Source organism: Salvelinus fontinalis, chromosome 11, assembly GCF_029448725.1.
Source record: "Salvelinus fontinalis isolate EN_2023a chromosome 11, ASM2944872v1, whole genome shotgun sequence".
Lineage (NCBI taxonomy): Eukaryota > Metazoa > Chordata > Actinopteri > Salmoniformes > Salmonidae > Salvelinus > Salvelinus fontinalis.
Genome location: NC_074675.1, coordinates 7,231,240 through 7,241,024, shown reverse-complemented (window position 1 = coordinate 7,241,024; position 9,785 = coordinate 7,231,240). Strand labels below are relative to the sequence as shown.

At 45.1% G+C, this 9,785-nt stretch overlaps 1 protein-coding gene across 1 annotated transcript; it reads left to right on the top strand.

Moving 5' to 3' along the window:
- The first annotated feature begins 1,106 nt into the window (after nt 1-1,106).
- Nucleotides 1,107-9,331, top strand: LOC129864939 (red-sensitive opsin-like). The gene is made up of 6 exons (XM_055937276.1): nt 1,107-1,197; nt 1,601-1,897; nt 7,857-8,025; nt 8,138-8,303; nt 8,418-8,657; nt 8,966-9,331. The coding sequence occupies exons 1-6, from the start codon at nt 1,107-1,109 to the stop codon at nt 9,062-9,064; spliced, it is 1,062 nt and encodes a 353-aa protein (XP_055793251.1). The 3' UTR covers nt 9,065-9,331.
- The last annotated feature ends 454 nt before the right edge of the window (nt 9,332-9,785 follow it).

The window sequence follows — 9,785 nt, the reverse complement described above, 5'->3', positions numbered from 1 at the left end:
AGACGACAACGCAGACGGCGAGACATCTTGGTCTGCGTCTCGGGCTATTCAAATCTGGAACGGGAAACAGAAAACAGCTGGTACAGATCTAAACGATACGGCTGTTTTAGTAACCACATCAACTCATTTAGCTAACTTCCCGCTCACCGCTGAAATAACTGCCATGGAACTTCTCAGAACTTCTCAGAACTTCTCAGAACTTCTCAGAACTTCTCAGAACTTCTCAGAACTTCTCAGAACTTTCAAATGATAACAATAGGAGGAGCGCATTCTAAGCGCATTCTATTCTGTTACTATGTAACATTCATGCATTCTAAGTGCATTCTATTCTGTTACTATGTAACATTCATGCATTCTAAGTGCATTCTATTCTGTTACTATGTAACATTCATGCATTCTAAGCATGAGACAATGAGTCAACAGTGGGACTTTTGAGACTAATCAGCTACCTTGACCACTTTTCCCAACGATGCATCGAAGACAAAAACTTAAAGAGTATGTGACCTCGGTCTACTTCTCTGATATTCAAATCTGGAACCAGAACAGCAATAAGTACTACCAATCACTACCCCCCCCCCAAAAAAAATAAATATTACCTGTAAAGTGTTAAAGCAAGTCCCACAAATTTTTCTTCATGGAAAATGACCATACAGTTATTCATAATGTTGTAATTTGATGGATGTGAGGTGTTTGATTTGATTTGATTTTGTATTGTCAACCTGAAGAGTGATTGCGTGATGGTGATTGTGTTTTTTGAAGGTTAGATATTTAACACTCACTTACCTTGTCCCAATGCCATTCAACTGACACGTCTGGGCCACAGTTACAGCAGCAGCATTCCATTTTATATTACTTTTAACCTCCTCTGCCACCAATGCCCTTTCAAACAAGATTATGGGCCTCTGAAATCCTCCTTAATTAGTCGTTTGTGGTAATTAACGGTAATTAAGAAAAGACAGTCCAGTCCATACCATCACACCCCCTGCCCTAATTCCTCCAAGGCCGTAATCCTCTAAAAACACCCAAAGGATGCTATATAAACGAGGACAGTGGAGAAGCACAGACTTCAGCAGTCGACTTCACTAACTCCTATTAACCAGTCGAGGATGGCAGAGCTAGGAGTGTTTGCTGCAAGGCGACAAGAAGATACAACCAGAGAATCAGGCTTCGCCTACACCAACAGCAATCATACCAAAGGTACAGAACATCCTGTCAGGGTAGTGCCTGGGCGTGATATCATCCAGTAGAAGGAGTGAAAGAGCCTAATTCTGTGGATTCTCCTAAAGTATTGTAGTTGTTGTAGATTTACAGAAGATAATGGTAAGTGATGTTGCTAAAGGTCTTTTCCTTCAAAAGATATGTCACCAACAGCAGACATACCATTCACAACTGTCAGTAGCAGTATACACAATAATACAAACAGTACATTTAAGTATTTTTATCAGGAGTATCATGACAATGTTTTCCTTGTTCATAACTTTTGATGCACACATTCTCTTCAACATATTACTTACTGTTATCATTTGACTACATCAATAAGTCAGGTAATTTATATTCAAATAAACATGTCTTTTTTTTTGGTTCTCTTTTTCTTCTGCAGATCCTTTTGAGGGCCCCAACTACCACATCGCTCCGAGATGGGTGTACAATATCTCAACACTTTGGATGCTCTTTGTGGTCGTGGCCTCAACCTTCACCAACGGCCTGGTGCTGGTGGCCACTGCCAAATTCAAGAAGCTCCAACATCCTCTCAACTGGATCCTGGTCAACCTGGCGTTTGCTGACATTGCGGAGACTCTGTTGGCTAGCACCATCAGCGTTTGCAACCAGATGTTTGGTTACTTTATACTCGGACACCCGATGTGTGTCTTTGAGGGATTCACCGTCGCCACGTGTGGTAAGATGCATTTTTTAATACGGACTACATTTTGTTTGATATTTAACCCTTGTGTGGTGTTCAAGCCAGCAGTATACCACCCTACATCCCACTGCTGGCTTGCTTCTGAAGCTAAGCAGCGTTGGTCCTGGTTGGTCCCTGGATGGTCCCTGGATGGTCCTGGTTGGTCCTGGTTGGTCCTGGTTGGTCCTGGTTGGTCCTGGTTGGTCCCTGGATGGGAGACCAGATGCTGCTGGAAGTGGTGTTGGAGGGCCAGTTGGAAACACCCTTTCCTCTGGTCTAGAATAAATATCCCAATGTCCCAGGGCAGTGATTGGGGACATTGCCCTGTGAAAGGTGCCGTCTTTCGGATGGGATGTTAAACGGGTGTCCTGACTCTCTGTGGTCACTAATGATCCCATGGCACTCAATGTAAGAGTAGTGGTGTTAACCCTGGTGTCCCAATCTGTCCTTCATACCACCTAATAATCCCCAGCTTCCAATTGGCTCATTCATCCCCCCCTCCTCTCCCCTGTAACTATTCCCCAGGTTGTTGCTGTAAATGAGAATGTTCTCAGTCAATTGACCTGGTAAAATAAGGGTAAAATAAAAAAATATATATATTTTTGTTCTTCATCCAATGTTCGCAGGTCTGATGGACCCACAACATTAATGGGTTTTTAAAACAATACAGCCATAACAATTTACATAAAAAATACTTAATACTTAGATGTTGACTTATATCAATTACAAACAATATCGAAAGCATACATGGTTAATATTTTACCATTAACCTCTGCTACATCACATTTATCAATTAAAGAGCTATTTGTTTTTTTTAATGAAATGTGCTTTTTGTCAACAAAAATCTATTCTAATCAAGACATGGGTGGAATAAATCATGTTTATCTTGAACAAATATAAATGAAACAAAGGTTTTCATCACGATTGATGTTTATTGCTTTGAACTGAACAATTTGGAAGGACACATTTTACATACAGTATTTTATGGAAATGATAAATGAGCCCCATTGAAGAACAAATGAAGGCCGGTCTACACACCACATGAGGGACAGAGTTTTACTGTGTGTGTGTGTGTTGCAAATGTATTTCTTGCACTTCTTGCATGTGTACAGTGTCTTCCTGTCCCTCTTGGGTCCACACACATCGCAGTGCTTCTTCTTGTTGCTACCGGCTACAATCTAGAATGATGGAAACACTTAGTTCAGGATTTTTACTGACATCTGACTCACTCACATATAGTTACAGCAGGCCAGGTAGGAGAGTCAGACACATCTCACACACATATAGTTACAGCAGGCCAGGTAGGAGAGTTAGACTCACTCACATATAGTTACAGCAGACCAGGTAGGAGAGTCAGACTCACTCACATATAGTTACAGCAGGCCAGGTAGGAGAGTCAGACTCACTCACATATAGTTACAGCAGACCAGGTAGGAGAGTCAGACTCACTCACATATAGTTACAGCAGGCCAGGTAGGAGAGTCAGACTCACTCACATATAGTTACAGCAGACCAGGTAGGAGAGTCAGACTCACTCACATATAGTTACAGCAGGCCAGGTAGGAGAGTCAGACTCACTCACATATAGTTACAGCAGACCAGGTAGGAGAGTCAGACTCACTCACATATAGTTACAGCAGGCCAGGTAGGAGAGTCAGACTCACTCACATATAGTTACAGCAGGCCAAGGTAGGAGAGTCAGACTCACTCACATATAGTTACAGCAGGCCAGGTAGGAGAGTCAGACTCACTCACATATAGTTACAGCAGGCCAGGTAGGAGAGTCAGACTCACTCACATATAGTTACAGCAGGCTAGGTAGGAGAGTCAGGTCTCACTCACATATAGTTACAGCAGACCAGGTAGGAGAGTCAGACTCACTCACATATAGTTACAGCAGGCCAGGTAGGAGAGTCAGACTCACTCACATATAGTTACAGCAGGCCAGGTAGGAGAGTCAGACTCACTCACATATAGTTACAGCAGGCCAGGTAGGAGAGTCAGACTCACTCACATATAGTTACATATAGTTACAGCAGGCCAGGTAGGAGAGTCAGACTCACTCACATATAGTTACATATAGTTACAGCAGGCCAGGTAGGAGAGTCAGACTCACTCACATATAGTTACATATAGTTACAGCAGGCCAGGTAGGAGAGTCAGACTCACTCACATATAGTTACAGCAGGCCAGGTAGGAGAGTCAGACTCACTCACATATAGTTACATATAGTTACAGCAGGCCAGGTAGGAGAGTCAGACTCACTCACATATAGTTACATATAGTTACAGCAGGCCAGGTAGGAGAGTCAGACTCACTCACATATAGTTACAGCAGGCCAGGTAGGAGAGTCAGACACACTCACATATAGTTACAGCAGGCCAGGTAGGAGAGTCAGACTCACTCACATATAGTTACAGCAGGCCAGGTAGGAGAGTCAGACTCACTCACATATAGTTACAGCAGGCCAGGTAGGAGAGTCAGACACACTCACATATAGTTACAGCAGGCCAGGTAGGAGAGTCAGACTCACTCACATATAGTTACAGCAGGCCAGGTAGGAGAGTCAGACGCACACATGCAACAACATCACTCACACTTACTTCCGGTATCAGAGTTGTTGGTTCTGTGGGTCGGGCGGACGGACGGACGGGGCACCAGCATCCTCCTCCTGAATCCTCCACACAGTGGCTGCAGAAGCTGGGGTGCTTGGGATATGTTGCCTCCTCTGGATTTGAGGCCTTACCAATGCCTTGCCCAGCTCCTCGAGAAAGATCCGTCTCCTCTGGATCCTCCCTCTGTTCCAATCTGGGTTCAACGCCATCCAGATGACTAACGCGATGTACGCCGAGATGTCCAAGATGTTGAAGAATATCACAAGTGGCCAGCGTAGGGTTCTTTGTTTGCAGCTATAGCCAGTCACCAGCTTGTCTAAATTGTCCACCCCTCCAGTAGTGGCATTCTAATCCATTATGATTTTTAGTTTTTGATGTTCCTGTCCACAGATTCTCCCATCCCTATGCAGCGTACTCATGAGTACCATATTTTTGCCTTTCTTTGGTATGTGGGACACTAGGGACGTGTCGGCCGTGAACACAAACGTAGAGGAATTGATAGGCCTGTTCCGTGTATCCAACAGCTGAGGTAGGAGCTCTAGCTTGCTTTTTTCAAATTGTTCCTACCATCATCAGCTTCCTTTTGAGGAGTTCCTGTTCCAACTTGTGTGAAGTAAAAAAAATGATTGCATTTGATGTTCTGGCCACGGAATCCCTATGACACGTCCAGGACAAACGCATCCCTTGGTTCTTCTCAGGGGGCTTCTCCATCTGGCTTCCACGTATACACTTGCAAGTTCCACGCATAGGAGGAAGCAGCATCACAGGCAGCCCAGATCTTGATTCCAGATTGTGATGGTTTAGACGGTATGTACTGCCTGATGGGACAGCGGCCCCTAAATGTCATAAGCTGCTCATCAACAGTAACGCTGGGCCCAGGGTTGTAAAACAGGGGAAGGTGGACCACCCACTTATCCCACACTGACCTGATTGCAGCTATCTTGTCTCTCTGCCGCCGAGCTGGTCTGGTGTCTCGGTTATCGAAGGGGAAAATCCTGGAAATAATGAGGAAGTTTTCCAGAGACATTGTTGCACGGAAAAGTTCTCTGCTAGTTTCTGCATCCCACGGGGATTCTGTGGATTCCCATTGGATCTGAAAACACCAGCAAGGATAAGAACCCCAAAGGATGCATGTAAATGAGTTTGGTCCATCTCCTTCAATCTCTCCCCAAAAACACGCCTTCCCTCCAAATGAGTGCAGTCCAGAATGATTTTCTGGATGGTGTCTGGGATGAACACTTCATAAGAAGACTTTATGTCCTACGCATGAGTAACCGCCAACCGTGTCGGCCCTGGTTGCATCCTTATTACATTGGCAGCCATGTGGGTGGCTCATTCCTTGGGGAAGAAGACCATTCAATAAAAAAAAATGACATCCATATTTCTCCCCCTGCAGGCTGCTGATGAGCTGGCTGCTGACGGGCTGGTCCTGTGGCTGGTTGCTGACAGGCTGGTCCTGGGGCTGGCTGCTGACGGGCTGGTCCTGGGGCTGGCTGCTGACCGGCTGGTCCTGGGGCTGGTTGCTGACGGGCTGGTCCTGGGGCTGGCTGCTGACAGGCTGGTCCTGGGGCTGGCTGCTGACAGGCTGGTCCTGGGGCTGGCTGCTGACCGGCTGGTCCTGGGGCTGGCTGCTGACCGGCTGGTCCTGGGGCTGGCTGCTGACCGGCTGGTCCTGGGGCTGGCTGCTGACCGGCTGGTCCTGGGGCTGGCTGCTGACCGGCTGGTCCTGGGGCTGGCTGCTGACCGGCTGGTCCTGGGGCTGGCTGCTGACCGGCTGGTCCTGGGGCTGGCTGCTGACCGGCTGGTCCTGGGGCTGGCTGCTGACCGGCTGGTCCTGGGGCTGGCTGCTGACCGGCTGGTCCTGGGGCTGGCTGAGGGTCAATCTCATCCTCTCCTTCCAACTCACCATCAGACTCCAAATTGACAGAGACATTATCCTCATATTCTGACATGTCTTCCTCACTACCTTCTTTCTATGCAAAAATTATTTGTAAGGCCCTCTGAGCAGAGATTATTTTTGGCATACCGATACCGATTGTGGTAAAGAGCCACACGTGCAAAGATATTTATTTGTTGTGTCCCTCCCACAATTTGCACCTGGGTGGGGTAGAGTGTGTGAAAATACAGCATGTTTAACAATGTCTTGAAATAATGTATTGTAATAATGTATTGAAATAATGTATTGAAATAATGTCTTGAAATAATGTATTGAAATAATGTATTGAAATAATGTCTTGAAATAATGTATTGAAATAATGTATTGAAATAATGTATTGTAATAACATTGTGCAGGTTCCCGCAAGACATTGTGTAGTTTCACACACTACAAAGGTGAGAAAAGCAGGAGACAGGTAGACAGGCAGGGAGACAGACAGGTTATTGGTGCTATGTTGAATCAGCAGGCCCAGAGAGGAGGAAGACAGGTAGACAGGCAGGGAGACAGACAGGTTATTGGTGCTATGTTGAAACAGCAGGCCCAGAGAGGAGGAAGACAGGTAGACAGGCAGGGAGACAGACAGGTTATTGGTGCTATGTTGAAACAGCAGGCCCAGAGAGGAGGAAGACAGGTAGACAGGCAGGGAGACAGACAGGTTATTGGTGCTATGTTGAATCAGCAGGCCCAGGGAGGAGGAAGACAGGTAGACAGGCAGGGAGACAGACAGGTTATTGGTGCTATGTTGAATCAGCAGGCCCAGAGAGGAGGAAGACAGGTAGACAGGCAGGGAGACAGACAGGTTATTGGTGCTATGTTGAATCAGCAGGCCCAGAGAGGAGGAAGACAGGTAGACAGGCAGGGAGACAGACAGGTTATTGGTGCTATGTTGAATCAGTAGGCCCAGAGAGGAGGAAGACAGGTAGACAGGCAGGGAGACAGACAGGTTATTGGTGCTATGTTGAATCAGCAGGCCCAGAGAGGAGGAAGACAGAGTGAAGGCACACAGCAAACCTATTTGTTTCATTTTTACTTGTTTTCACCTACACACACACTTTTCCACACTTTTATTACCTTCGGGTCCAGTGGACCCGAACACCACATATGTAATATAAATGTGTAGGGAAGTGCAGTGTGCACTCAATGAAATTGTATTCTTTTATATGTTCTTCACAGGAAATGAGCCAAGGCCAATGAGTCTCAGATTGAAAAAAAAAAGAAAGTTGTATCATTTTTCTTTTAGTAAACATTGAAAATGGGTCCCACAGACCCGAACACCACACGAGGTAATTCTACATTGCTACACAGCGCTGATAAAGACTAATTGGCTGTTGATAAAACACCATTACATAGTGACAGTAATCAGAATGGATATTTTGTGTATATCTAATGTGTATATCTAACGCAGGTATTGCTGGTCTGTGGTCTCTGGCTGTTATCTCCTGGGAGAGATGGGTGGTGGTGTGTAAGCCCTTTGGAAATGTCAAGTTTGATGCTAAATGGGCCATGGGGGGTATTATCTTCTCCTGGGTCTGGTCTGCTTTCTGGTGCACCCCTCCTATCTTCGGCTGGAGCAGGTGAGACATCGTCTCTTTTTCTTTCGCTGAGGAATGAAAAAAAAAAAGTCACATTGTTCAAAAAACGTTTTCATTATTCAAACCCGTCTCTGTGTCTCTCTCCCTCCGTCAGGTACTGGCCTCATGGACTGAAGACTTCCTGTGGACCTGATGTGTTCGGAGGCAACGAGGATCCTGGAGTCCTGTCATACATGATCGTTCTGATGATTACATGTTGCTTCCTGCCCCTGGGAGTGATTGTCTTCTGTTACCTGTTCGTGTGGCTGGCCATCCGTGCTGTAAGGGATATTTCAAATATACTATACTGTAACAAGCAGCTATGTTGTACCGTTTGAAAATGCATATTAGAGGGTTACATCTGACCGTGTGATACTCCGTCTGGATGACCACAGGTTGCAGCGCAGCAGAAAGACTCTGAGTCAACACAGAAGGCTGAGAAGGAAGTGTCCAGGATGGTTGTTGTCATGATTTTTGCTTACTGTGTCTGCTGGGGACCTTACACGGCCTTTGCCTGTTTTGCTGCGGCTAACCCCGGGTATGCTTTTCACCCTCTGGCTGCCGCTCTGCCGGCCTACTTTGCCAAAAGCGCCACCATCTGGAATCCAGTGATCTATGTCTTCATGAATAAACAGGTGTGTTTGTTTGATAGCTGCGATACTTCGATCCATTTACTACTAAAATAGTTATTAAAGGCCTCATGTCTTAATTAAATGTAGACTTTTATTTTGAAAAGCTTCTCTCTTCATGTTACATTCTTCTTCTTCTTCTCCTTCTTCTTCTCCTCCTTCTTCTTCTTCGTCTTCTTCTTCTTCTTCGTCTTCGTCTTCTTCTTCTTCGTCTTCTTCTTCTTCTTCGTCTTCGTCTTCTTCTTCTTCGTCTTCTTCTTCTTCTTCTTCTTCTTCTTCTTCTTCTTCTTCTTCTTCTTCTTCTCTCTCACCAGTTCCGTACGTGCATCATGCAGCTCTTTGGCAAGGAAGTCGACGACGGCTCGGAGGTGTCTACATCAAAAACAGAGGTTTCCACCGTGGCACCGGCATAAAACCCCCCAGACAACGTTGTACCTCTTGGAAACAAATCACGAACGTTCTGAGATATTCCACACGGGACTTTTTCAAATGTACAGTTCATCCTCTTTTGTTTCTGAAACACCATTTTTGCAGGAGAAAATTAAGCTTTACGTCATACAGTTGTAATGTGTTTAAAAACATTACCCACCAAACTGAAATGGCTATGAATCACCTCAAGGAGTTTTTATAATCCATGGTCTTCAAAATAACTGAAATTGCTATGAATCACCTCAAGGGGTTTTTATATTCCATGGTCTTCAAAATAACTGAAATAGCTATGAATCACCTCAAGGGGTTTTTATATTCCATGGTCTTCAAAATAACCAGAGAGTCGTGTGGCAATTGATATGTGTACTGTAGCTGTTGCAGTGGCACATTGTGGGAATAGGTATGGTCCTATCAATGTCTGTCGAAGTGACCCCCCCCCACCCATTTTGGACTGCATTCCCTTCACTCTGTAGAGGCTAAACTAGACAGAATCACAGCTGAGGAGAACTGACATGAACTGCCAATGGAAATCTGATCATCACAAAACTATGGGAATAATTGATGGTTCCAAAACCCTTTACTTTATAGGTAACTTATGAGCTAAACACTTTGTAGCCCACTTGCAAATAAAAAATAAAAAAATAAAAAAAATAATATTAAATAGATAATTGTGTATAAAATGTGTTTAACAATGTTTTTGTAGCC